General features: G+C 44.1%; 1 protein-coding gene, 1 long non-coding RNA gene and 1 pseudogene across 2 annotated transcripts; 2 read left to right on the top strand and 1 right to left on the bottom strand.

The window, feature by feature from the left end:
- Positions 1 to 3847: 3847 nt before the first annotated feature.
- On the bottom strand, positions 3848 to 4379 carry LOC113123991 (uncharacterized). Its single transcript, XR_003294993.1, has 3 exons — positions 4329 to 4379; positions 4107 to 4247; positions 3848 to 3919 (listed from the first exon to the last, which is right to left on the bottom strand). It is a non-coding gene; the product is annotated as an uncharacterized LOC113123991 (long non-coding RNA).
- A 10602-nt stretch (positions 4380 to 14981) lies between these two features.
- LOC113123231 (trace amine-associated receptor 13c-like) lies at positions 14982 to 16372 on the top strand (annotated as a pseudogene).
- Positions 16373 to 20176: 3804 nt separating this feature from the next.
- On the top strand, positions 20177 to 24085 carry LOC113123230 (interferon-induced protein 44-like). The gene is made up of 6 exons (XM_026295049.1): positions 20177 to 20256; positions 20927 to 21128; positions 22145 to 22297; positions 22498 to 22666; positions 23660 to 23760; positions 23885 to 24085. Exons 1-6 carry the CDS (start codon positions 20177 to 20179, stop codon positions 24044 to 24046), a joined length of 867 nt encoding a protein of 288 aa, XP_026150834.1. The 3' UTR covers positions 24047 to 24085.
- Positions 24086 to 26378: the final 2293 nt, after the last annotated feature.

Raw genomic sequence — 26378 nt, 5'->3', positions numbered from 1 at the left:
GTCGGAGGAGGCGTTGGTTTACAGCCTGATGTTCCTCTTCTCTCTGCTCACTGCCGTTCTCAACCTGCTGGTCATTATCTCCATCTCCCACTACAGGCACTGACAAACCTCTGCATTATTTCATGTTGTGATTGATCAGTCAGATCATGGGAAATGATGTTCAGGATTCATTTCAGAGCTTGTGTTGTGTGTGAGCTTTGGTAAAAAATACAGTTGGAAAAGACTTGTAGTAGCTGAGAATGTCAACATTTCTCTCAGTCTGTCAAATCTAATTTGTGCACAAATTGTGTTTGACATTCTCAGTTCTTTTTTAGAACTACAAATCTTTTCTCCACATCTGCAAACTTGGATTTCTCCTTGTTTCTCAGGTGAACAGAGGCTGCTCTAACCCACAGGCTTTGAAATACTGAATTACTGTTGGTTATGTCCAAATGTTTATAGAAATATGTTGATGGTCCAGTTACACAAAGACAAAAGTGATTTTCTAACCATCTGAGAACGAGCTCAGAGCTGTGTGAAACCTTGAAGTTACAAGTATGAATGATGTCCCTGTTTTTACAGCTGAAATCTGGACCAGTATTTGTTTGTGAAGCTTGGATGTGTAACTTCAGTGTCCACACAGTGTGGGAAGTAGTTTTCTACTTTGAATCTGTACTTTGATACTCCATTTTTCTCACAGGTGTTTTTGTGGAACCTCCCATTTGTTTAGACACACAGTGTTTTTGTGGAACGACAAAGTGCAGACTTGAATGTCTCCTTTTTTCTCAGGTGAACAGAGGCTGCTCTAACCCACAGGCTTTGAAATAGTTTCTGAACATCATTTCCCAAACTCCCAGCCTGATCTGAGCACACAGCAGTGGCTTCAGTCTCCTTGTATTTTGATAGACTGAGGTTTTGAATGATTCTTCCTGCTCTTGTTGCACAGCAGCTGCTGTTTTTGATGATACTGTTGATGATACACAGAGATGATGTCCTCTTGTTGCAGGCAGCTCCACTCCCCCACAAACCTCATCATTCTGTCTCTGGCCGTGTCAGACTTCATCATGGGTTTGGTGATGCCGATTGAAATCCTCATGATGTGGACCTGCTGGGTCCTGGGAGACCTCATGTGCTCTCTGTACTTTTTGCTTCCTATGACAGTTCTCTGTGCTACTGTAGGAAACATTGTGCTGATATCAATCGACCGTTATGTGGCAATTTGTGACCCCCTGCATTACCCGACCAGAATCACTGAAAGAACAATCACCATCGGTATTTGTGTGTGTTGGGTCTGTTCCCTTTTTTACACCATATTTATTTTATACGATTCCCTCACACAACCAGGTATTTATAATTCCTGTCATGGGGAGTGTGCGATTAAGTTTATTGCAGTTGTGGAACTTGTTTTGCGCTACATTATGCCCATTTCTGTCATTATAATTCTGTATATGAGAGTGTTTATAGTGGCAGTGTCTCAGGCTCGTGCCATGCGCTCTCACGTTGCAGCCAAACTCCAGGTTTCAGGAACTCGGATGATAAATAAGTCTGAGTTGAAAGCAGCCAGGACTCTGGGTATTGTTGTAGTTGTGTTTGTGCTCTGCTACTCTCCATTTTATTGTGTCTGTATGACTGGAAGCAGCATCATGATCGGTTCTGCAATTGAGTCCTTTCTGAGCTTCCTAATATTCAGTAACTCTGGTCTGAACCCTCTGATCTATGCCCTGTTCTACCCCTGGTTTAGAAAAGCTATGAAACACATAGTCACTCTTCAGATACTGAAGCCTGGCTCCCGTGAGGCCAACATGCTGTAGACACTGTGATGTAATTAAAATGAGCCTTTTTCCTTTTGGATAATTGAGGCTTTTTGTATCAGTAAGAAGTAGAATGTGTGTTTTCAGGAGAAAAGGAGTGTGAACAGCTGCTGCAGATTCATAACAAGATGTTTCATTGTTACACAATTCAAAGGCTTCAGGATCCACAGTAGAACGTACTCATTAATCTTTATGATGACAGAGCATTGATAACCAAGTCATCCACCTCACCTTAATCTGAACCTCACCTTCACCCTGACCCTAACCAGACCTGTCTTATGGCACCTAACCTGACTACAGCCCTCACCTGTAACCTGTCTACATCTGAGTCTTGGGATCTAAGAGATGAAATGGCTTTCAGTTTTGGAGAACTGTTGAATGTTAGTGTGTGAACACCCCTCCACATTTGGTTGTAATTAAAGTCACAAGTTTCAGACTTATGGCAGTGATTTGTAACTGGCTCAGGACGAACTTGTGTTTTTGGATTTTTAGTCTGCACCTCGTGGTCCATGAGTCGTAAACCAAAAAACTCTGGTGACTTGGCTAAAGCTAGGCAGACAAACCTTAAAATGAAAATATGCTGGGAAATGCGGAGTAAAAAAAGGATTTGTTCAAAGAGCAGTTAAAAAGCAATAATAAATATGCGTATTCAGTATATTTTTGTTTCAGAGGTTTACTGTGTATGTGGCCTATAATTTGATTAAAAGTTAGGTCTAGCACACCTTCTTCTCGTCTTTGTGCTGAGGCTTTTTTTTTTATTTTTATGAATGACGTTTGTTTTGGGCTTGTGTAATGCTGAAGTCGCTTATTTTGAGCTTGTTTTCATAGGCCTGGTTGCTTGTTTCTCTCATGAGGTCTGGCAACACTGCTTTAGTTTAGCTTGACATCTACAGATGTCCTCTTCAGCTCAGCTGGAATAGGGTGATATAGTCCAGTCTTAAGAGGAGGTCATCTCTTGTGTAGATTCTTTCTCCCACAGTAAAATCCATTAATGATTAAGCAAAATCTATAGGTCATTAAAACGATTAAAACAGTACATACATTCAAAAAAAGAGGGAAAATGTCAGATATGGGCTGAAAAGGAGCCTGGTGTGTGTGTCCCAACATGAGAGCAGGAAAACCTGTGATGTCCGACTGACAGGCAGGAAATGCAGCATTGAGTAAGACTGTGGTTCATATTGTGTTCTGGTCATTCTCATATGTGTTTCATTAGGAACTACTGTTTCTGTGTCACGTACTGTCACGTACTTTCCATTAATACCTGAGTGTTCCCGCATCTCCCTCGACAGGGCCCGTAAGTGCGCCAGAGCTTTAGCAACGGATCCATCTGGAGCTGTTTTGTTAGGGATGAAAGTACAACACTGATTCCCAAACATAGAACACACACCCCCTTTTTCAGCCAATAACATGTCCAACGCCATTCTGTTCTGTACCGTCATTAGGGAAGTGGGACCAATTGCTCTGAGAGGCCCTCAATAGCATCTCTAGTAATGTTAGTCAGTCTTAGCAGGTTGTAATGTACGTAATTGATGCGGTCTACATTTTTGTTGGGGCTGACTGGAAAAAATGCTGAGATTATAGGTACAGTGGGTACGGAAAGTATTCAGACCCCTTTTTCACTCTTTGTGTCATTGCAGCCATTTGCCAAAATCAAAAAAGTTCATTTTATTTCTCATTAATGTACACTCAGCACCCCGTCTTGACAGAAAAAACCAGAAATGTAGAAATTTTGGCAAATTTATTAAAAAAGTAAAACTGAAATATCACACGGTCATCAATGACCATCAATGTATATAGGGCTGCCCTATGTGAGGTCAAAGTTAGGCATACGTCCCCCAGAGAGGAGGACGTAGCGTCGTCTCTGGGTGAGTTTCGCTGGAATTGACTGAGTGAGACCTAGGGGAAACATAGAAGCATAATTAACATGTCCAATCAGTGCTACTGGAACCCCTAAACGAACCATAGCACAGGTGCGCTGCCAAGATGAGGGCAAATGTATGTGTAACCTACCTCCGCCACAGAACCAGTACAGGTCACCTCGGGCCCATGACTCCAGAAATGTAGCATTAACAGTGATGTTCCTCCCACACCATGAGACTGGCAAATGGCCCAATGCAGTTCCTGATTGACTAGAAACAAAGCATGTGTAATTACCTGCTTTTGGAGTGAAAGTTGGTGCTCTGGACCAATCCAACCATACATTTTTATCCCCATACCCGGTTGCCAATTGGACTACATCAGTGGTACTAATTTTACTGTAATCTAAAGCCAAGACTGTACCTGGTACCCCAGTGTTTGTGTCAGGTGCGGGTTTACCTGGTGGAACTGCCGGTGTCGTGGTGTGGGTCTGGTTAAGTGGAGGAGGGTCTACCAGATTAATTTTGATGACGCCCATTGGATCAGTGCCAGAAACGTCCACTCCGAGGACCAAGTAGACATATCTCTGTCCCTGGCCCTCTAAAAAAGGGTAAGCGGACGACTGGCCAATAGTGAGCCCTACTGGATTTTTGCCGTGGCCCCCATTATTGCGGATCTGACCTTACTCTGTCACCGTGGATCCATGCCACAAGGAGTGGAGGGTAACCAATGTGGATCGGTGGAAGCTGCCACATCCCCCCAGGTTGGACACATGCTGGGAGAATGCTGATTACGGAGACACATATCGTTAAAAACATAATAGCCACACAGATACAGTAGAGATCATGCCCTCTCCACGCCGCGGGGTACCTGCCGCAGGAGATGACAGAACACAGGTCAAACCGAAAAGCAGTCGGAGAACTCCTGACATAAGTCAGCTCAATCCCTCCATAATAGAGCAAACAGTAATCGCTGATTTTCACAGATCTCTTACCTCTCGTCTCAGTGGTCTGGTCGCGCTCATATTTCTCCCAACACAATATCCCCAACACTATCATTAGACTAAGACCTACTACTGCAACTACGGTGAATTTCTTATATGGCAGATCCATGCTGCCCTAATTTAAGACTAATAAAAAAACACTAATTCAACTGTAACAAAAGAAAGCAATACAAATATAGCAAAAATGTAAAAGTATAAAGATATAAAAAATATAAAAGCAGAATAAAAAATACTGGTGTTATAGGTTAGCAAACATTCTTTCTGGACCCAAAGTCTTATTTCACTCCGTGTGTCTGTCCGTCGTTGGAACAAAGAACTTCAAACCTTCTCACCTGTTATTTTGAGTCCCCTTCTGTGTTTGCCTCAGCAGCAAGAGCCTCTTTAATATCACTTAACCGTTTACCTGGCTCCTCTGCTGGTGTGCACATGCTCCAGTGATACCATACATCACCTTTCCCTTTTAGTCTCACTGCATGAGATGTCCTCTCCACCACTCTGAATGGTCCCGTCCAGCGCGGTTCCGACCACTTGCGTTTGATGGTCTTCAGCAACACCCACTCGGCCGTATGAGGTCCTGCCCCTGCTCCTCCTGGTCCCTTTGCTGCTTCTGTGATCTGTGTGGAGAAAGCTGAGACAAGAGCCTTTAGTTGATCAAAATACGGGTCATAGCCCCTCCTAGGAGGCTCCTCAAACCTTAGTCCAGCTCCCGGTCCCAGGATGTCATAATAAAGACGGCCGAATTGACGAATGAGACCACACTGTGCATTGTTAAAACGATTATGATGTGTGCAGTTTTTTGGATGACATTTGCCACTCCTGCTGTATGCCTTGTGCATGGTGGATGTCGTTTTCCATATTGTCAAGCAGAATACTGATGTACATAAGTACTTTTCTACTCCCCCTTTGTTTCTGAAAGAGAACACCGTTTACCGTGTGTTCAGCTTCAGAAACATCAAGAAAAAAAACGGCTGAGAGTAGTCTGGAATAGCCAAATCAGCAGCACGTGACAAAGCTCCCTTGAGGTCAATGAAGGAACGTTCGGCAGATTCATCCCAATCAAGGGCTGCTGCCAAGTTTTTAAGCCCCGCTTGTTGGACAAGGGCACGCAATGGAGCCGTGCGTTCACTGTACGCCGGGACAAAATGATGGCTGAATCCCGTGAGGCCCAGAAAAGATAACATTTGTTTAACTGTGGTGGGCTTAGGGTGATGAAGAATGGAAGCTCGATGCTGGGGCGACAACCCTGAGCCAGCCGCAGATATCAGGCGGCCCAGAAAAGAAACCTGTCGGCGGCACAGCTGCAACTTAGATTTACTGACTTTAAAGCCAATGTCATGGAGCTTAAGCCGCACGCAACGCGTGCCTTCATGGCAATCCTCAGAGTGGCAGCAGCCAAAAGCAAGTCATCTACACATTGAACCAAAACAACATTAGGCGGAAGCTGCAGATCTTCCATGAGCTGACGCAATGCATGGTTGAAAAGGCCAGGTGACAAGAGAAAACCCCTGTGGGACGTCTGCGATACCCTGTGTATCGCAGACGTTCGCCACGGAACGTAAATGAGAAGATGTCACGCCATTCTTCTGCCAGTGGTAAACAGAAGAAGGCATTTGCCAAGTCAATACAAGAGAACCACTAATACTCGGGGGAGAGTGATGCCCATGCAGTATAAGGATTTGGAACGGGGACAGTTGGCGTCATCACTATCGCATTAATTCTCCGCAAATCATGTGCCATCCGAAACTTACCTGTCCCCTGTTTTTCCACCGGAATTATTGGGGTGTTCCAGGCCGCAGTGGAAGGCTCCAATACTCCATGCTCTAAACCGTCGATGGTTTCAGCTATGCCTTCTTCAGCAACAGGTTTGTGTGGATACTGAGGTTGCCAGATGGGAAATGTGTCTTTAATCGAGAAGGCAGAAACCCACATCCGTGGGACCAGTTGACCACAATGAGATGGGCAGTCCCTGTAACATATGAGGGGCGGCCTCATGGTCAGATTTTTCTCTGCCATGATGTCGAGTGATTGTTTGATGTTCCAATAGGACCTGATCTCTTGCTTCACGATTAATTTTGTAAGCGTTGTGGGATGGAGAGAACAACATTTCAGGCAACTGAGTGGGAGTCCAGTCCATGGCCGACAGCAGGGTTTTAGTCATTGGGCCCAAATCTTTAGCCTGATGTTCGGGATGCAGCAAGAGAGACACATGTGGGCAGGTTTCACGCCCCATTTCATACCATACCTTTTTGGTCCTCAGTGAGCTGCACCATTCCAACCACACCCTCTGTTCCCACCAAAATTTTGGTGGTTTTAATATCCCAAATTTTACCCTCCAACTTGAAGTCAAAAGTGTACTGATACCAATCCGTCTGATTTCGATCATAGAGTGACATGCAGGGGATCTGCTGGAGGAGCGTAGGGCGCGATTAGAGAGATCCAGGGCTTCCATGACGAGGACAGGGAGAATAGTCCACCCCCTTTGCGGGTTTCAGGTCGTAGTAAACCTCAATATATATCCGCCCCAGGGTGGGGTGCCCGTGTGGCCCTGTCTTCTGCTAGTAGCCACTGTCTACTACTCACCAGTCCGTTCACAGAGCAGTTATGCAAATCACCATTGGGAAAAGTCACGACCACTCCCTCCGGGGAGCACAGAACTGATGCCCCCATCTTAATAAGTAAGTCTCTTCCCAGCAGATTAGTAGGGGAGTGTTCAGAACAGACGAACTGATGTGTGTGAGTCTGTGTCTCCACTGAGACACGAAGTGGAACGGAAAGTGGCAGTTTTGTTGTTACCCCAGAGAAACCTACTAGCTCAACAGCTTGTGATGACATATCCGTAACCTCCACCTTGGTGGTTAAGGTGGAGTATGTGGCCCCTGTGTCCACCAAAAACGGCAGTTGTTTGTCTTCGACCTGGATTGTGATCATTGGGTCTGCCCTCCCAATGTCAGGTCTTCTCTGTGGGCCTCGTCAATACAAGTACAAGTATTGTCCTGCTGGACTAGGGGGTGCCATAGTCGGGTTAGGAGCCTGATGTGGAGCTCTGGGTGGGCCTCCACGCCCACGACCCCTGTTTCCTCTCTGAGGGCCGCCTGGAGGACGTTGGTAATACATAGGACACTCTCTAATCATGTGTCCTGGTTGGCCACAGCCGTAGCAGACCAGCCCACTGCCTCGTCCTGTTCCACCCATGAACCATCCTCCTCGCGCGCCCCCATATCCTCCCCTGCATCTCCCACGTGGTGTGTACCCATAATTCACTGGATAATTCACTGGTGGAGGGTGGTGGTGTAGTGAGGGAACCCAAGGAGGTACTGGGAACAGGTCAGGATTATCACTGGCCATAGGAGCAGGTTGTTGCACTAACCGCTTGGCCTTTTTGTCTTTCTGTTTCTCCCGATTAACCTCCTGCCTGGCTTTTTCTATCTGTAGCTTTAAAAGTTGCTTTTCCAGGTCCTCTACCTCCAAATTCGTTTGCTCCTCTTTATCCTGCACCCTTTGCAGGTGATGGAATAGGTGCCTCTCCCATACAGCTGAATTACTCCCCATTATATCAGGATTACCAGCCATGCTGTCTCTCACGGACTTAGGGACCCCTCCCATTACAGCCCTCCGGAAGAGTTCCTCCTGCATCTTATCTGAGTGGGGATGGACTCCGGTGGCATTAGCCCATTCCCCCTTACACCGACTGAGATACAGTGGGTACGGAAAGTATTCAGACCCCTTTAAATTTTTCACTCTGTGTCATTGCAGCCATTTGCCAAAATCAAAAAAGTTCATTTTATTTCTCATTAATGTACACTCAGCACCCCATCTTGACAGAAAAAAACAGAAATGTAGAAATTTTTGCAAATTTATTAAAAAAGAAAAACTGAAATATCACATGGTCATAAGTATTCAGACGCTTTGCAGTGACACTCATATTTCACATGCTGTCCATTTCTTCTGATCCTCCTTGAGATCGTTCTGCTCCTTCATTGGAGTCCAGCTGTGTTTAATTAAACTGATTGGACTTGATTAGGAAAGGCACACACCTGTCTATATAAGACCTTACAGCTCACAGTGCATGTCAGAGCAAATGAGAATCATGAGGTCAAAGGAACTGCCCAAGGAGCTCAGAGACAGAACTGTGGCAAGGCACAGATCTGGCCAAGGTTACAAAAGAATTTCTGCAGCACTCAAGGTTCCTAAGAGCACAGTGGCCTCCATAATCCTCAAATGGAAAACGTTTGGGACGACCAGAACTCTTCCTAGACCTGGCCGTCCAGCCAAACTGAGCAATCGTGGGAGAAGAGCCTTGGGGAGAGAGGTAAAGAAGAACCCAAAGATCACTGTGGCTGAGTTCCAGAGATGCAGTAGGGTAGATGGGAGAAAGTTCCACAAAGTCAACTATCACTGCAGCCCTCCACCAGTTGGGGCATTATGGCAGAGTGGCCCGACGGAAGCCTCTCCTCAGTGCAAGACACATGAAAGCCCGCATAGAGTTTGCCAAAAAACACATGAAGGACTCCCAGACTATGAGAAATAAGATTCTCTGGTCTGATGAGACCAAGATTGAACTTTTTGGCGTTAATTCTAAGCGGTATGTGTGGAGAAAACCAGGCACTGCTCATCACCTGCCCAATACAATCCCTACAGTGAAACATGGTGGTGGGAGCATCATGTTGTGGGGGTGTTTTTCAGCTGCAGGGACAGGACGACTGGTTGCAATTGAAGGAAAAATGATTGCGGCCAAGTACAGAGATATCCTGGAAGAAAACCTCTTCCAGAGTGCTCAGGACCTCAGACTGGGCCGAAGGTTCACCTTTCAACAGGACAATGACCCTAAGCACACAGCTAAAATAACAAAGCAGTGGCTTCGGAACAACTCTGTGACCGTTCTTGACCATCCAACCTGACAGAACTGGAGAGGATCTGCAAGGAAGAATGGCAGAGGATCCCCAAATCCAGGTGTGAAAAACTTGTTGCATCATTCCCAAGAAGACTCATGGCTGTACTAGCTCAAAAGGGTGCTTCTACTCAATACTGAGCACAGGGTCTGAATACTTATGACCATGTGATATTTCAGTTTTTCTTTTTTAATAAATTTGCAAAAATTTCTACATTTCAGTTTTTTGCTGTCAAGATGGGGTGCTGAGTGTACATTAATGAGAAATAAAATGACCTTTTTTGATTTTGGCAAATGGCTGCAATGACACAAAGAGTGAAAAATATAAAGGGGTCTGAATACTTTCCGTACCCACTGTATTTGTCTGGCCTCTCTCCGGCCTTAGGGGCAAATGTTAAGAGGTGTGCGGCCCCCGTCGGGGCCGGGAACTTTGTGCGTATTGCTTTCCCAATCGGAGTGGTCAACTCAATGAATGGGGTGTGGTCTGGTAGCTGTGTACATCTGGCACTTTCTTCAATTTGACTGACGTCCCAAACTCAGAGTACCTGTCCCATCAGAGCTCTCCAGTCACCTAAGGCCACCTTTTGTCCCTGTGTGAGCTGCTCAATCTTATTTAACCACTTACCTCCTCCCTCTGCAGGGTGTGGGAGTTTTTCCACTATTCCATTCATGTCCGCAAATGACCATGGTTTCTACTGGTATCTGCCCCCTTTCACCAAGAGGGGTGCTTGTATGGCTGGGGCTGGAGCATGGCTTCTCAACAGATATCTGGGAGCTTGCTGTGGCTCATGCACCTGCAGTTGACCTGTCAGCGTGACCCCCACACCACCTTTCTCATTCTCACTCTCCACTACCTCTTTCTGATCTATCCCTAGGTCAGTCAACGTTAATTCCCTCTTTATTCCATTGGTCCTGTATCTCCTTACGTTCCCTGTTCTGTCTCACCTGAAATGGCTCCAAATTCTTCTGACTTACTTTTTCCTCGTCCCTTACACTAAACTTACTCTCACTCCCTCTTCGTCGCCCTTCTGCCCCTAGCGGTGTGGATGTCTGCTTCCCTGCATCTACCTTCCACTGGTCTAAGTCTCTCAATAGGTCCCCAGTGTCTTCCTTTTCTTCCTCCACATCTAACTCTCCTCCCTTTATCCACCACACTGGGGCCTGCACATGAGACGGTGGAGGGGGCGCGTTGGGCAGGGGTAGATATAGGTGAGCCTCCATTTTCTCTTTGTCCTTCTCACACTTACCTGCATCCTTCTTATCATGTAGTGCTGTCCGAGCATGCATCGCTCTCACAGCAAGTGCCATGTTATGCACCATCAGTCTGTGAGCTTCTTTTTCCTCCACTTCCTTCTTCCACATCCTCTTCGCCATCATTCCACTAACGGGTCTCTTCTTCAGTTCCTCCACTTCCCTCAATGCTTTCTGATCCTCCTGCATCAGGAGAGCAGCCAAATCCTCCATATCCTCGTCGTGCAATCCATACTTACTAATCACTTCCTCGTATTTCTGCTGATACTTACCTTTCTGCTTTTTCCGTTCCTGTTCAGGAATACCACTCATTAACTGATTACGTGCCTTTACCCATTGCCACCTAAGAGTGACATACCAGCCTCCTTCTCCTCCACATTCTCTAATCCTTTCATCATCCATTACATACAGCAGTGACAGCCAACCGGTTTGTATGGAGTACACCCGAGCAACCGGTCCAACTGAGTACTACTTCTCTCAACCACGAGACCACTGCTTCGTTAGCACCATTAAGTTTCCACAAATGATCTCAGGCGGCTATTCGTACTCAGGACACTGTCACTGTACACAACACAAGCTGTACATATTCATATACACCAGAAAACAAAACAACTTATTTATACTTACCAAAAAGTAAAAGTAAACCTGCTTTTTATCTTTATATTCTCTTATACCTTTACCTTACCTCACCACTTACTGGCTCTTATGGAGCCGTAGGTACTATGCTTTTAGCGTGTTCAATGAGGGTCTTTAGGGGGCGAACCAATATTCCCTAGAGGCACCCCTCCTCGAGACTTTATCCTGTTCGTCTACAGGAATGGACTCCACCCTTACGGTCCTGTAACTGAATTTTAGGCGGATCCCATCCCCGCTGGGGATTTTAACCCAGTGTTTTCCTTCTCCCGTCGAATTAGGCGGCAACCACGCCGAGGATACGACACTATACTCAAATTATTAATTCAACCAATTGTCTTATCTCTGTAATTTAGTCTCCCTTTTTTTTTTAAATAAACGTCACTTTTTTTCTTATATTTCACTTTTAGTTTTGTATACTTTTACTTTTATTTTTTTATTTATCTCTTTACGTACTTATTCACGCAGGTTTTTACTAATTTATTCAGTGTTTTAAAATTTAGACGTGTGATTTGCCTTCGACACCGTTCAATTTAGATTGTTCAATAGCAGACTTTTGAAAGAAAACAGGCGTCTGCTTACCTTTGAGAACGACCCGGGTCCGGTGTCAAAAGCAGTCGTCCGTCTGTTTAACCGACCAGTCCTCCGTCAGCAATCACGTCGGGGTCACCAAATTGTTGTATCTGGAATGTCCTCCCTCAGTTCCGCGTGTTCATTTGATTGATAAAACGGAGGAGATAAATGTGGTCTCAAATTAGCCGTTTATTAAAACACACTGAATAAAGCAGTTACAGAGCTCTGGGTCAAACTTTCCCTAACCAATAACAGTCTTTGTGAGGGCACGAAGTCTGACTGACTATTCTTCCCTCGACCCAGTGATAATATTACAGAATGAAATGTGCAATCTTTAGGATGCTGGCGTGTTCTTCTCCCATAGGTTCAGATCGATGGGATGTCCTGAGATATCACTGTTGCTATGCCTCCAGGCAGAGGTCAACCTGCCCTGTAAGACAGAGTACAACAACAAAAGCAACAGGCACATCCTATCTGATGTTATGTCTAGTCCACTTCTTGCCCTGTAAGAAACCTTGCAATTACTGAAAAACAAGTTCATGTCTAAACTGCTACTGTTTCACACGTACCAAAATGCTTCATGAGTATACTGTAATAATGCATTAAAGTTTAATCTATATTATGATAAAAGTAATATAATACTGCCTTATACCTTAAGCTGTAATGTAATAAAAGTAATAATTCCCACACAGGTTAACTCACCTGTGGACCTGGTTTGCTGTGGACACCCATGGTCTGATCCTGGTCTGCACCAGAGGAGGAGGAGGGTCCACCTAGGAGACAGAGGTGGTGTTAGACAATCACATGTGACCAATCATCACATTTATCACACAGACAGTTTATGCTGCAGTAAATTTATATTTTAATATGTGACATATTTGGGACATGGGGGTCCTGTGGAAGGTTTAATCCCAAAATCCACCTCCTGGTTTTTCTCTCTACTTTAGCTCAGGCTTCACATCTACACTGTAAAAGTGTCCATGTAGTCCAGGAAACTACATCCATACACGTATTTATTATTTTAAAACAGATGTGGACTGATTCAGGCCCAAGAGCTTCCTTCCAGCTGAGAGTGGGCTCACCCTGATCATTAAGATCCTAAACTGGTGAAATGCTAATAAAAAGCCAAGTGTAACACCTGTGGCTGTAAATGAGTCTTTGACAAAAAGGAGAAAGTGTGTGTGGATGTGCTGAAAAGATCTGCAGGTGTAAAAGTCTATTTCCTGTCAGCAGCTTTGTGAGGGTGAAGCTGAACATGCTGCTGCTTCACAGGTTCACCTGCACATTAACATGCTGACAACATGTTTTCAGTGCTGACATGTGAGAAGGCAGGAAGCTAAGCATGTCATGTGACTGATGACGTTAAACTGAGCGACTAGAGAGTTTTCAGAGTTTTCCAGCTAAACTGCAGCTCAATGTAAAATAAAGAGAAAATCAGAAGACATACAAAGACACAACCACAGAGATCCAGTCACATCACAGACCTGCTGTATGGGACCCCTGGTACTTCACTGATGTTTTGCTCTACTGTGGCTCTAGGTTTACTTTAATTATGGACTCACCTGAATGACTCTAAGATCCTTTCAGGTGAATATCTCCTTTAATTTATCTAATTTAAGTTATGTAATTTGTGTAATAATTTAAGTAAATGTAAGTTCCTTTTACTTCAGCTGCAATTAACCGTAAATTAAATTTCATTTTAAAACACATTAATCTTTAGATTTTGTTACTGTACCTATGTTCTAGGTTTACTTAGATACTAAGGTAAAGTTATCTCTATTTGAGATCAGGGGACTTTCCACACTGTGCACAAACTATATTGAATCCTAAGGTTGGCCCTTAGCGAGAAGTATCCTGCTATTGAGCACAAACCACAAGCTTCTTGCAGCCTGTTTACACCATAGCTGTACTTCCTGTGCCCTCTGACCCCCCTCTGCCTCCATCAGCTGATTGTAAAGGCAGCGTGAAGAACCTGTGTTCCCCTGTGAGGTCTGGGTCCCATGACGACGTCTGACGGATCAGTGCAATCAGAGGTGTGAACAAAACAAAGTGTGACCAAGACACACTGTAATGGTTCAGTGGAAATGGGGGGACATGGAATGGGGGACATGACCCATCAGGAAGGATTATGGCTGAATAAGGGTTAATGATGGAGCTCCACCAGCCTCATAACAGGACCAGAGCCAGGAGCTCAGTGAGACTGTGCTCAGACTGCCAGTGTCAACACGCTAATGTTTAGCAGGTACGATGTTACCATGCTCACAGTCTTCGGTTCTGGTATTAGGGTTCTACTGGGTACCGGTTAGGACTAACCACAGAGGACAGCTGCTCATGATGATGTCACCAGTCACTAGTTTTACAGGCTCCCTGGGGCAGCTCACACCAGACAGTCTTTGGCCTCAGCTAGACCATCTTCCTCTGAGTTTCTGAATCCTGCTGGAACAGGTTGTTGCTGCTGAGCAGGAAACTGATTCAACAGAACGAGTCCACTGAGAGAATCAGTCCGACAGTCAGAGTTACAGACCACCCAAAGACAGATTATGGTGAGAAGACATACAACACTCCGACTCTGTTTTTACCAAGCCAATATCACAACATCACATTTGTCTCACGGCGCTTGTTGGATTTAGCTGCTGTTTGATTTCCTGACGTCTGTGTGTTAATGAGAAGATCACAGTCCTGTTTTATTTTGGACACACTGTGTCTGAAGGTCACTGTGATGAGGACTGTGGTCCAACATCCTGTGAAAATGCAGTTTTTAGTCAGGAAGCAGCAGATGTTCTAATTATTTTCGTGTGCTCCACCCAAACAGCCAGTGGGGACAAGCCACCAAGGAGAGTCACCAACCAACGGGCTGAGAGCCTCCTGGGTTTACATCTGACCTGTGGCTGAACAGGGGAGGGGACAATGGTGGATTTATGGTTTGTCTGACAGAGTCTGAGTCAGAAGCTGCCAGGGCTGCAGCTCCTCCTCCTCCTCTCTGATGATGGAGACCCAGGACGCAGCAGAGCTCTGCTTTCCACAGCTCCTCAACTCGTCCTGCAGGAAGCCAAAGCTCGGCCAGTCTGGATCTGTCCTCCTGCATTCCCTGTTCTTCATCTCCGTGCTGACCGTGGCTCTGAACCTGCTCGTCATCATCTCAGTCTCCCACTTCAGGCACAGACAAACTTCAGTCTCATGTTTAGAGTCTTTGCTGATGCTGCTGTGAACAGATGCTGTGTTGTTCCATTAACGCTGTTGTTTCCCTGCAGGCAGCTCCACACACCCACCAACCTCCTCCTCCTCTCTCTGGCCGTGTCAGATTTCCTCCTGGGCCTTGTGGTGACGCCTCTGGAAGTTCTCCGACACACGTCCTGCTGGTTCCAGGGTGATCTCATGTGTTCTCTGTATAACTACGTGTCCTGCGTCATCGACCTGGCCTCAGTGCTGAACCTGGTGCTCATATCGGTCGACCGTTATGTGGCTATTTGTTGCCCCCTGCATTACCCCACCAGGGTCACTCTGAGAAGGACTCTGATCTGTGTCTGTCTGTGTTGGCTCTGGTCTGGTTTCTACAGCAGCCTCCTCTTAAAGGAGGATCTGACCTGACCGGGCAGGTATCATTCCTGCTCCGGAGAGTGTCTCGTCATCATCGACGTGGTTTCAGGAGCAGCTGACACAGTTTTGACCTTAATTATTCCCATTCTGATCATCCTGGTCCTGTATGTGAGAGTGTTTGTGGTGGCGGTGTCTCAGGTGCGTGCCATGCGCTCTCACGTTACAGCCGTCACGCTGCAGCGCTCAGGGACCGTCAAGACAAAGAAATCGGAGCTGAAAGCAGCCAGGACTCTGGGCGTTGTTGTAGCTGTGTTCTTACTGTGTTACTGCCCGTACCACTGTCTCTTCTTTGTCAAAGATTCCCCTGTTTCTGCTTTGCCTTCAGCCCTCGCAGTCTTCATGTTGTGTCTTAAGCCCTTCCTGAACCCGCTGATCTACGCCTTGTTCTACCCCTGGTTCAGAAAAGCTGCGAGACTCATTGTCACAGTGCAGCTGCTGCAGCCTGGCTCCTGTCACACCAACATGCTGTAGACAGACACTGTGACTGACCCGAGACCTGCTCTGTGCACTAACACACTGATTTCTCCAGGTTGTTCAGTGAGTGAAGAAGTCTGAGCTTCCAGTCACGTTGCATTTCCACACACTCTCTGCTGCACGTATCTAAAGTGTGTGTGGACTTTGTTGTGGTTTGTCTTTGTCAGGCTGTTTCCACAGGCCCCACACAGACACGTCACTTTCTACACTGAACGTTTCTGCAGGATGAAGCACAAACGTCAGTGTCTGCCCAGTGTTCTGATGCTGTTTGACAGTACGTGACACAGAAACAGTAGTTCCTAATCAAACACATATGAGAATGCGATGACTTGTGATGCCTGTTTTGTTCTGTCACATGGAGGCTGAGTGTAACTGAGCATCATCCAACTGAAGACAAACAGGAACTGACAGAAAAACGTGTGATTTCCTTCGTTTGCTGTGACAGATGATGAATATTATGTGAGTGATGTTAGACACAGCCTGGGTCACTGAACGTGGCAGCAAGAAAAGGTCACGTGTCCATATGAACAGCAGACTGTGTTTGCACTGATCCTTCCTCCTGAACGTTACGCTCAGCACAAATGGATTGTGGGAAAAATCCTCTTGATGAGACGTTTGGGTCCAAACGAGGACTGTGCGGTTTGGACCCGTCATTTAGACTGAAAGCGTTTTAGGACGAGTCTGTAACGTCCAGGAGGAAGAATCACAGCAAAGTGTGTGTCAGTGCTCACAGGGAGCCCTGGGTAACCCCTGGAAACTCTCCTTCCAGCCTGAACAACACACACATGAGGAATCCTTCAGGATCAGGGCCCTGTTTTACAGAACCAGCCAGCGTTTCTCTGGTTCCTGAGCCATAATGTGGACAACATGCAGTTTGTTCCTACGGCCTCATGGTGTCAGTGGAACCTTCCTGTAAAACTGCCTGTGACCACAGTCTGTCCACTGTAATGGAAAAATGAGTTTTAATGATCGATTATTCTCACTGATTATGACTGTTATTGTTTCTTACTGTATTCTTGGTTTTTTAGGTTTCACAGGTTTTCATTTACAGGTTGATTCACTAAGGCTCATGTGTGAGAAAGGTTCCTTAGGACAGCAGGTGTGAGGAAGGGACCAGTATAACAGAGCAGGCCCAGGATGGAGGGTCAACTGTCCAATGAGAATGTAGAGTTTTATAATACAGCCTTATTAGGGAATCACTTTGTAGAACAATAGGGAAGAACAGACTTAATTATCTGATTATGTCAATGATCATTAGCATTTACTTTGCATGTCTGTATAAGTAGAGGCCTCAGCCTGATAGGAGCTGATCAACTGGGGAACAACTGGGGAGACTGATCAATTGTGTTCTATTCTGGTTTGCTCCTTTCTTGTAAGAAATATATTCTGAAAAGACAGTTGGTCTGCACTCTCTTTATTGCTCATCCAACGGTTGTTTTGCCACAACACCACTCAGAACAGAAACTGATGATGTTCTGGTGTCGCCTTTATCAACTTCATCTGCTCAATTTATGAATAATAACAATAAAACTCAATAATGCTCCAGACTTTAACGTCTTCTCACTACTACTGGGCTGAGGAGGGAAAGAGAGGAAGAGAGGAGGAGAAAATATTCCAGGTGGTGTTTCACAGCATCACCAAATACAACAAAAACAACAGACAAGGAAAATGTGTTTATGGTATTTGGTCTGTGAGGAACCAAATACACTATTAAAGATAAATAGGACCATTTGTTGTGTTGTACCAGAGGTGATCAGATATGATGAGGTTTCCATAACATCAATAACTCGAGTGTTTCCATGAAGGAAACAAACTAAATCAGGAAAATGAGCAAAAGCCAGTAGAAATAAAAATATTCCAGGTGGTGACATTGGCAGGAAAGTGACACATTTTATTCCAACACATTTTAACTGAGACACTGAGCTACATGATCCATAGATTTATTCTAATGAGGAATATGGTGAACATGGAAACAAGCACTAACTCACTGATCTGGTTACACTTTATTCTCAACCTGTTGAAGACACAGCTCCTGTCTCTCACAGCTCTGACTAACTAACTCACTACACAAGACCCAGATTCCCTCTCTGTCTGTCTGCTTCTGTCTTTCAGGACTTCCTGTAGTTGACGGACAGCCTCCTTGTTGTGTGCACACTGCAGTAATCCTGGCACAGTCTCATGGTAGAGAACATGAACAGCTGAGATGATGTTTGGAAACCTGTCAGTCCATATCATCCCACAGGTGGAGTAGTCTGGGTCTCTGGTGTGATGCATCAGCACCAGAATGACTTTATCATCAGCTGTTGACAACAGGACAAAGCAGAGGAAGGTGAGTCAGAGCAAAGTGAGGAACACAGAGAACGACGACACTGTTCCTTAGAAAAGTCTTTAAAGAGACAGAGTCAGTTTGTGTTTCCCAGTGAACGACTAGTTCTGTCTGTACTGGAGGAAACGACTGCACATTATCATCTAAGGTTGTGTCTGATGAGACCCAGCTCTGAGGCTGCTCAGGGTCAGAGTCTCACAGCTGGGACCCTGAGCCAGCAGCTTCCAGCATCGCTCAGTAACACACACTGACACAGGTACAGTGTGGACACACCTGTGCTCCTTCATACGTCCTCACTCAGACCTACACAGAGACGGGACGTCACTGTCCCTGAAGGTCAAAGGCCAAGAAAATGTAACAGTGAACAATGTGAGTGTGTCTGTGTGTTACCTGGAACCTCAGTCATGGCTGCTTCCACATCTGAACCAGCACGAGAGACGATTGGACAGAAAAGAATAATGACGTCACATCCAGGCTGGTTTGTCTCCTCCACCTGAAGCTTCTTACTGTGTTTCACTTGGTCCATCAGAACTTTATGAGAACCAAAGGTTTCCCCTGTACAGACTGTGTGGACCTTAACTGGACCTTATTCATCCAATAAAACAGAAAACAGGTCAAACAGGAAGATGGAATCACTGTGGCAGATTTACATCAGAAGACACTCACTCACCCACATTAAGGAAATAAGGCCTCTTGGGTCGTCCTAATACCTTAATATCATGATTCACAGCTGTTCATAAATATATGCTGATAATAAATAATAAACAAAACAAGGCTTTTATCAAAGGTGTAATGTGTAAGGGAACAGGTTTAACAGACTTCAGGTGACATTCCAGTGTCATGTATTTCACAGACACACAGTAAATTCCTTACAACAGTGATAATAAAGATAAAAGTGAAAGAAAAACTAAAACGTCTCTATAAAGGAGCCGCTTGGTCAATTTTGTGTGTGTGTGTGTGTGAAATACATGACACTGGAATGTCACCTGAAGTCTGTTAAACCTGTTCCCTTACAAATCACCGCTGTGATCGAAGTGAAAGAAAAACTAAAACGTCTCTAAAAAGGAGCCACTTGGTCTGTTCCAGCCCCAGAAGCTGAAGCTGGTCTCTGCTGCAGCGTCTCTACACTAAAGGTAGGAACTCTGTGTCCTGTCTGCTCTCAGCTTTATCCTCAGATGGAACATGATGCTGTGTGTGTAGATGGCTACAGGTCAATAACCACTGTGATCATATTGATCATCATATTGATTAGATGTGATTGGTTTGTGTTGAGGCTCAGTCATTGTAGCTGCTGTAACAGGACAGTTGACTTTTCTCTGGAAAAAGGCTCCACGATCCAAACTACAGGCTTGTTCCACGATAATGTAATAAAGAGACTGCAGATGGAACTGAATGACACATCAGTCTTCACTACAGGAAGTGGCTGATGGACAAATGTCCTGTTTCCTGTAGAGATGAGCTTTGATGGCGTTAACATTCAGACAGAAGTTAAAGCTGGTTTCATTTCCACTGTTTCAGAAGAAAAGCCACAGAAAATGGATTTGATCTCCACACTTGTGCAGTGTGTCCTGCTGTTTGTGTATATGTCTCTGTTGGTTTTCATGCTGATTCATGGCTGATTCCTACAAACACTGTCTGTTCTGTCTGTCCTGATCACATGGTGCAGCACCTGGACCTGTGAACCACCTGCCCAGGCAAAGTAAGTCTTTGTTTTTCTGGTTCTCTCACATAAATGAAGGCGTCACGTGTGTCCACATGTTCTCTGTGTGTTCTATCTTACAGATATGGGAGGAGGAGAATCTAAACCTGGTAAGATCCTGATCATTGTTCCTGTCTTCAATGTTCCACATGTGGTAGTGACAGAGTGAAACAGAGAAATTTGGGTCATAACTCAGACATGAAACATGTTTGGATCCAGTGGGATCCACTGTAGAGCAGAAGATCATTTCTTCTGTCCACTGCAAATAAACATCCATCAGTCTGCTCAGAAATCACACATTTCTCTGCTCAGACCTCCTGAGGTTGACCAGGTTTAGAGTTTCTGCAGAGGCTGCAGGATCCAGCTCAGTGAAGGAACACACTGTCCTGTCAGTCCCTGGGTTGTCTTTATGTTGCAGCCAGTAGAGAACGTCTGTCTGCCTGAGTTAGCTCACAGGCTTCACTGCTGGTTTCACCTGTTTACTGACAAAACAGTTCAGACTCACTGATGTTCTGATTTGGCTGCAGATGCCCATCATGGACGTCCAACACGACCAGCTTCTCCCAGTAAGTTTTAAAACATCTTGACAACATTAATCTTTTACATTTTATTCAGACACTGACACAAACTTGAATGATGATGATTTGACCCTTTATTTCTTGTCAGCTCTTAGAAATCCCTGGAGAAACATTTGTTGGGGGTGAGTAAATGTCTAATAAGTTGCAATAACTATATAACTGAAGTGGATCTCAGTCACTTCCTGTCAGTTCTATTGAAAAACATTTTAGGAATAATGTCACAGTTTCTTTGACACTTCATGTTGTTTTTTTTAAAGAAACAAATGGAAGGATCTGCAGTACGTGAAGAATTACCAGCCTCAAACCAAAGCAGTCAGCCATGTCAGAGTTCTGCTCTATGGACCAGTTGGTGCTGGAAAGTCCAGTTTCATCAGTTCTGTCACCAGTGTCTTACGAGGGAGGATGGCCAATGTAGCTTTGGTTGGCGCAAACAATGCTGACCAAAGCATCACAAAACATGTACGTGAACTTCACTGAAACAGATCTAATGTGTGTAAGGAGATGACTCGTCTTGTTATTCTTGGTTTTGGTAACATATCACAAAACCCAAATTCAGTTTTGAATCGACTCATTGAAACCACATCCTCTAAAGAGTTGAAAGTAGTTTGGAGAGAAATTAAAGCTGGTTGAGAAACAAAACATTCACAGCTTTTACATATGAAAAACATGTAACTGAGCAGACAGTCTGACTCTGAGCTGAAGGGTTTGTCATGACCCCTGTCCTCTCTCATCCTGTTCTTCATGCATTAGATGAATGTTGGCTGAACATTGGCTGAAACTGAGCTGGTTATTGCACAAAGTGACACACACAGGATTCTTATCATGGGGCTCCTATTGTACATGATTATACACTATTGGTCACAGGTTTGGTCACCTCCAGGTTTCAGCTGTGACTGACATGTGAAGAGCTCAGTAAAAGACTGGGGTCCATTATTTGGGCCTTGCAGCCCAGCAAGAAGCAGGACTGGGTCTGGCTGGTCCAGTGAACAAAGGCAGTCAGGATAATGAGGCTGTGGAAGGAAAGAACAAGACGCTCGGCTTCAAATGATGGAACGACAGCTCAGTCTCCAGACTCTGCAGGTGAAGAGGGAAAGCAAAGACACCTAAAGGTGCAACACCAACAGGTACTGTCTGTGCCAACAGTATGAGATTCAGCCACAGCGTGTGAGGCTGCTGGGGGATCCAACATTCACATCACATTTACTGAGACCTGGAGAGTTTTCACCTGCACGTTTGTTCTGCTTCAGGAAAGGAGAAACAATTCAAAACAGCTGGAATCTGAGCTGAGCCCAAACCTTTGCCCAGCAGTGTTCATCAGATCACTTTGGACTTTCTACAGGACAGTGTCAGAAGAGTCTATGAAATCTGTCCATACACACTGGTCAGCACCACCCTTGCTGAAGACCGATGTAACTGAAAATAACTGAAATAACACCAGTGTCATGGATCCTGCCTGTTTAATCTGTGTGTTTCAGTATAAAACCCATAAGATCAAGAAAGAAGTCAGAGGGAACTTTTACCCTTTTGTCTTCAATGACATCATGGGTCTGGAGGAGAAGACTGGACAAGGCGTCAGTGTGGAAGACATCAAACTGGCCCTGAAGGGACACGTGAAGGATGGTTACAAGGTAAAACAGTCCCAGTGAGAAGTGTTTTCAGTGACCAGGTCTGTTTCTGATCTGTTTCATTTCAGACTGAAGCTGGAACTTTAGTAAAGACACTGGTGGATTCATTTATTCAGCATCTCATCTTCAAACTGTTTTGTTCTCAGTTCAGACTGTTGACGTTCATGTGTCTTCACTTTGTGGATTTTTACATTATTTTCCAGTTCAATCCTGTGTCTTCATTGACCCCTGAGGATCCAGGCTACAACTCCTCACCTAGTCCAGACGACAGAGTCCATGTTCTGGTTTGGGTCTGTTCTGCAAACACGCCAAATGTAACACCTGCAATTTTACAGAAGATGAGGGACGTCAGAGAGGCAGCCAGTGACATGAGTAAGTGTCACAATAATGATTATTCTTTGAACCAAGAAAACATCTGGAAATGTATTTTTATGTTCTACGCACGTATTCTCAGCGAATACTTGCCTCATAAAAATAAAAATTACATGGCTAGAAAGCTTGAAATGTTTTCTTTTGAGTGAAACAATTCAAGTCGAAAACAAATCATCACTTTTGATTTAATCCGTATGAACGTAAGGAGAAGTCCGTTTTTTCCTGTCTCACCTCATTACAGGTAATGCGGTCCCGCCTTGTACACTGTCCACTGTTCACATGTAAATAATCTCAGGTGAACCAGGTAAATATGTGCACGCCCCCGAGAAATGACACAAAATATCAAACTTCATCATAGAATTTACTCACTTTTTCGGCCCGTTTGGATGATGGCGCGTTACGCACGTGAAGCGGCGCTCCTTACATTCCACACAGAGACAAATAGTTTAGCTTGTCCTCAGAGTAAAAACACTGATTTTAACTCAAATGAGGATCGTTTGCTCCTCATTGTGTTGTATTGTGCTGCACTAATCCGTCCCATCTACATTGACTGAAAGGCTCATTATGCGCGCCTTTGTCTGGACGTTCAGTGCGTCTTTTGTGTTCTCAGGTAAATCACATGACTATTCATCCTCAGACACACCTTCTTGCATATGGCCTTTCTGGACAAAAAGTGTCTTAGAAAATTTAAATCAGTGTATTGTTTTCTGTGAATGTGTGAACAAGATGACATTCACAGCACTCTGAAGTAAACACTTTAGCCTACAACATGCAGGTCTCCAAAGTCTTGTGAACCAATGTTCTGTTTGTGTTTTATGGTCTTATTTCAGTGAGTAAAAAATTGTAGTTTTTCACTAACCATGCATAAACACTTTTTTCTCAAAAACACAATCATGTATAAACTTGCTGCTCACATGTTATTGTAGCCAATTTTGTGCTGATTACACAGAGAAAAGTAGAGCTGAGTATCAGACAGTGACTCTGTATTTGCAGATATTCCTCAACTGGTTCTTGTCACCAAAGTGGACGAGGCCTGTGCTGAAACTGAAAAGGATCTGAAGAACATCTACAAGAGCAAGCATCTGAAGAAAAAGGTGAGTTTGTGTCAGTCGACTGACGTGAGTTAGTTCCATGAATGTACAATAAGATCAGGAGGAAAATAACTGTATGAGCGTCGTATATCAACACTGACTGAAATATTATTTCTCTGAAACTTAGATGTCAGACATCAGCTCAGCTCTGGGTGTTCCACTGAACTGCTTCTTCCCAGTGAAGAACTACAGTAAAGAAATCAGCCTGAATGATGATGTTGACTCTCTGATCCTGAGCGCTCTGAGAGTGATGATTGACTTTGGAGACGACTTCATTGAAACCATGTGAACCTTCATTCTGCTGATGGACAGTGGCCCCTTCTCACTGTTTGTTATTTATTATAAACTGCCTGTCAATCAAATCCAAACTGCCTGTCAATCAAATCCAAACTGTCTTTGTTAGTTTTAAAATCATCATATTGAGGGAACATGTGATTCAGTGAAATCTGCTAAAAAACAATCCTCAGTCACTGACAGAGGCTGAAAACAAACTGAAGGATAAAATACATGAGTACACAGTGTACAAGTACTACTAGGAATGAAAATACTGCAGGAGAGAAACAGAAAATGTATCTTGTTGTTCTAATGATCCTCAGCCAACAATGTGTCAGTGGAGGAGAGGGGAGGGGATATCAGCGCACCAATGCCTCATGCAGTACAGGCCAATTTTAATTATTTAATTAATTATTTTAATTTCTAACTTCACCAAAGGGATTTTCCCAATTATTTCCAAATAATTTGTGGGATGGGATGGACAATGGAGAGTCTGCAGTCCATTGATTGTTGGAAATACAAACAAATAAGCTTTTGAAAATGCTCTGTCGGTGGTTTTAGTTCTGAAAACTGATTACGCCAGAGTTGAGAGGAGCGAAATTTAAAAGTATTTTAAATTGAAAAAATTCACCAGGATATTTGTTTATACCTCATTTATCATTTATCACTTAGACATGTTGGTGAAATCAGGAATCAAAATGGTGCTCCTTACCCCTAACTTTCCAGAGGCCACTGAATTCGTCTCCCCAGAAAACACTACCCCCTTTGCCACCCAGGAGCACGACCTCTGTCACTCAATCAACTAAAACCATACTCACACTCCTTCCTCAGAACACCCCTGTCTATATTTTATTTTAATTTAATTTTATTTTTATGGGAGTGATTTTATTTTGGGGTGATTTTTACATTTTATTTGTGATTTACGACGTTTCGGTGTTCTGTCTTAAGTTAACACTACAATTGTGACTATGTTAATTTCTGTCTGGCTAGAATGATGATGGGCAGCATGATTGTATTTATTCTTATTTATCTGTTTTACCTGTTTAAACAGATTTTTTTAAAGAAATAAATGAAGCTCCCCCGAGCAGAAATGTTATATTCAGTAATGTTCACGTGGAAAAGGTCTGTGACAGAAATGCCAAAGAACTTTCTGCTGTTCTTGAAACCTATGGCCTTAGTCAGCATGTCAGTGATTTGCTTCTCCTCTCCCAACATAATCACCTACACGTTTAGGACACAAAATCATTTCACAGCAGGCTCTTCAGATCACTATTATTTTCTCAATTCAATTATATTTGTCATCTCAGATGAGTCAAGTGCAAATGCTCTGGTACACTCTGTTTATTGACCTGTGTCAGCAGGATGGCCACACTCATTATAAACTGCTCCAAGCAAAAACACATTTAACATTAATTCAAAGTGCATATGGTATTACCATAACACTGAATACAAGTTTTAAAGATAAGGTAAATGTTCTTAGCTCTTTTCTACACTCAACTCCACTCACAGCACTCATACACCACTGGCAACTTGGCGTTCAGTGTCTTGTGCGAGGACACTTCAACCTGTGGACCATTGCAGCCAAGTATTGAACTACCAACCCTCTGGTTGACGATCAACCTGCTCTACCTCCTGAGCCTCCCAAATGAACGTAGACAAACATTTGTAGAGACCAAATGCAGACGTCTCACTTTCTGTTCTCTCTGAGGCTCCGTGTTAAAAATGTCAGCAAGATAGAACGACATACAGGTTTTCCCCTCACACATCTAAACTGTGTTAAAATACAAACATTTATCTGCTGAAAAAAATACTCAAGCTGATTCCAGACAAGCGGTTTCATGCATCCACCCACACACAGCCTTTGTTTCTTTGTCTGAAGGTGATGTCCATCTGAGATATAAACACACACATTTGTGTCTGTGGAAACCAAACCCATTTTATCTCACAAATCCAGTTATCAGCAGCCCGACCTTTATCTGATCTGTCAGTCTGTGCATGGGTTAGATGTGTTTATGTTTAATAGCTGTGATTACAATCTGAACTCCAGACTCTTTCCAGAGTCCTCCTCTTCATAACTGGAAACAAACTTCAGCACATTTATTGACTCACTCATTTATAAACCTGGAAAAAATGGTAAAAAAACAGGCAACACCTGGTGATGCAACTGTTGTTTGTTTGACAGAATTACTGTTGTACAATTTAGTTTTTATGAGTTTGATTCAAATCGGTGGGTTTGAAAAGGAGAAGGCAAATAGCAGCAAAATAAAAGATACTAAACCACAAAACCAGGAGCATGAAATGGTATCAGCAGGTTAAAGGAATAAAGTATATACAAGTACATTTATGTA

This window comes from Mastacembelus armatus, chromosome 21, assembly GCF_900324485.2.
Source record: "Mastacembelus armatus chromosome 21, fMasArm1.2, whole genome shotgun sequence".
NCBI classification, from domain to species: Eukaryota; Metazoa; Chordata; class Actinopteri; order Synbranchiformes; family Mastacembelidae; genus Mastacembelus; species Mastacembelus armatus.
This window is presented reverse-complemented; position numbering and strand designations above follow the sequence as displayed.

Coding starts and splice junctions, on each gene's coding strand:
- LOC113123230 (XM_026295049.1), top strand. CDS start 20,177: ATGGGAGGAGGAGAATCTAAACCTGGTAAGATCCTGATCATTGTTCCT. Junction 21,129..22,144: donor ACCAAAGCATCACAAAACAT/GTACGTGAACTT, acceptor TGTGTGTTTCAG/TATAAAACCCATAAGATCAA. Junction 23,761..23,884: donor GCAAGCATCTGAAGAAAAAG/GTGAGTTTGTGT, acceptor TCTGAAACTTAG/ATGTCAGACATCAGCTCAGC.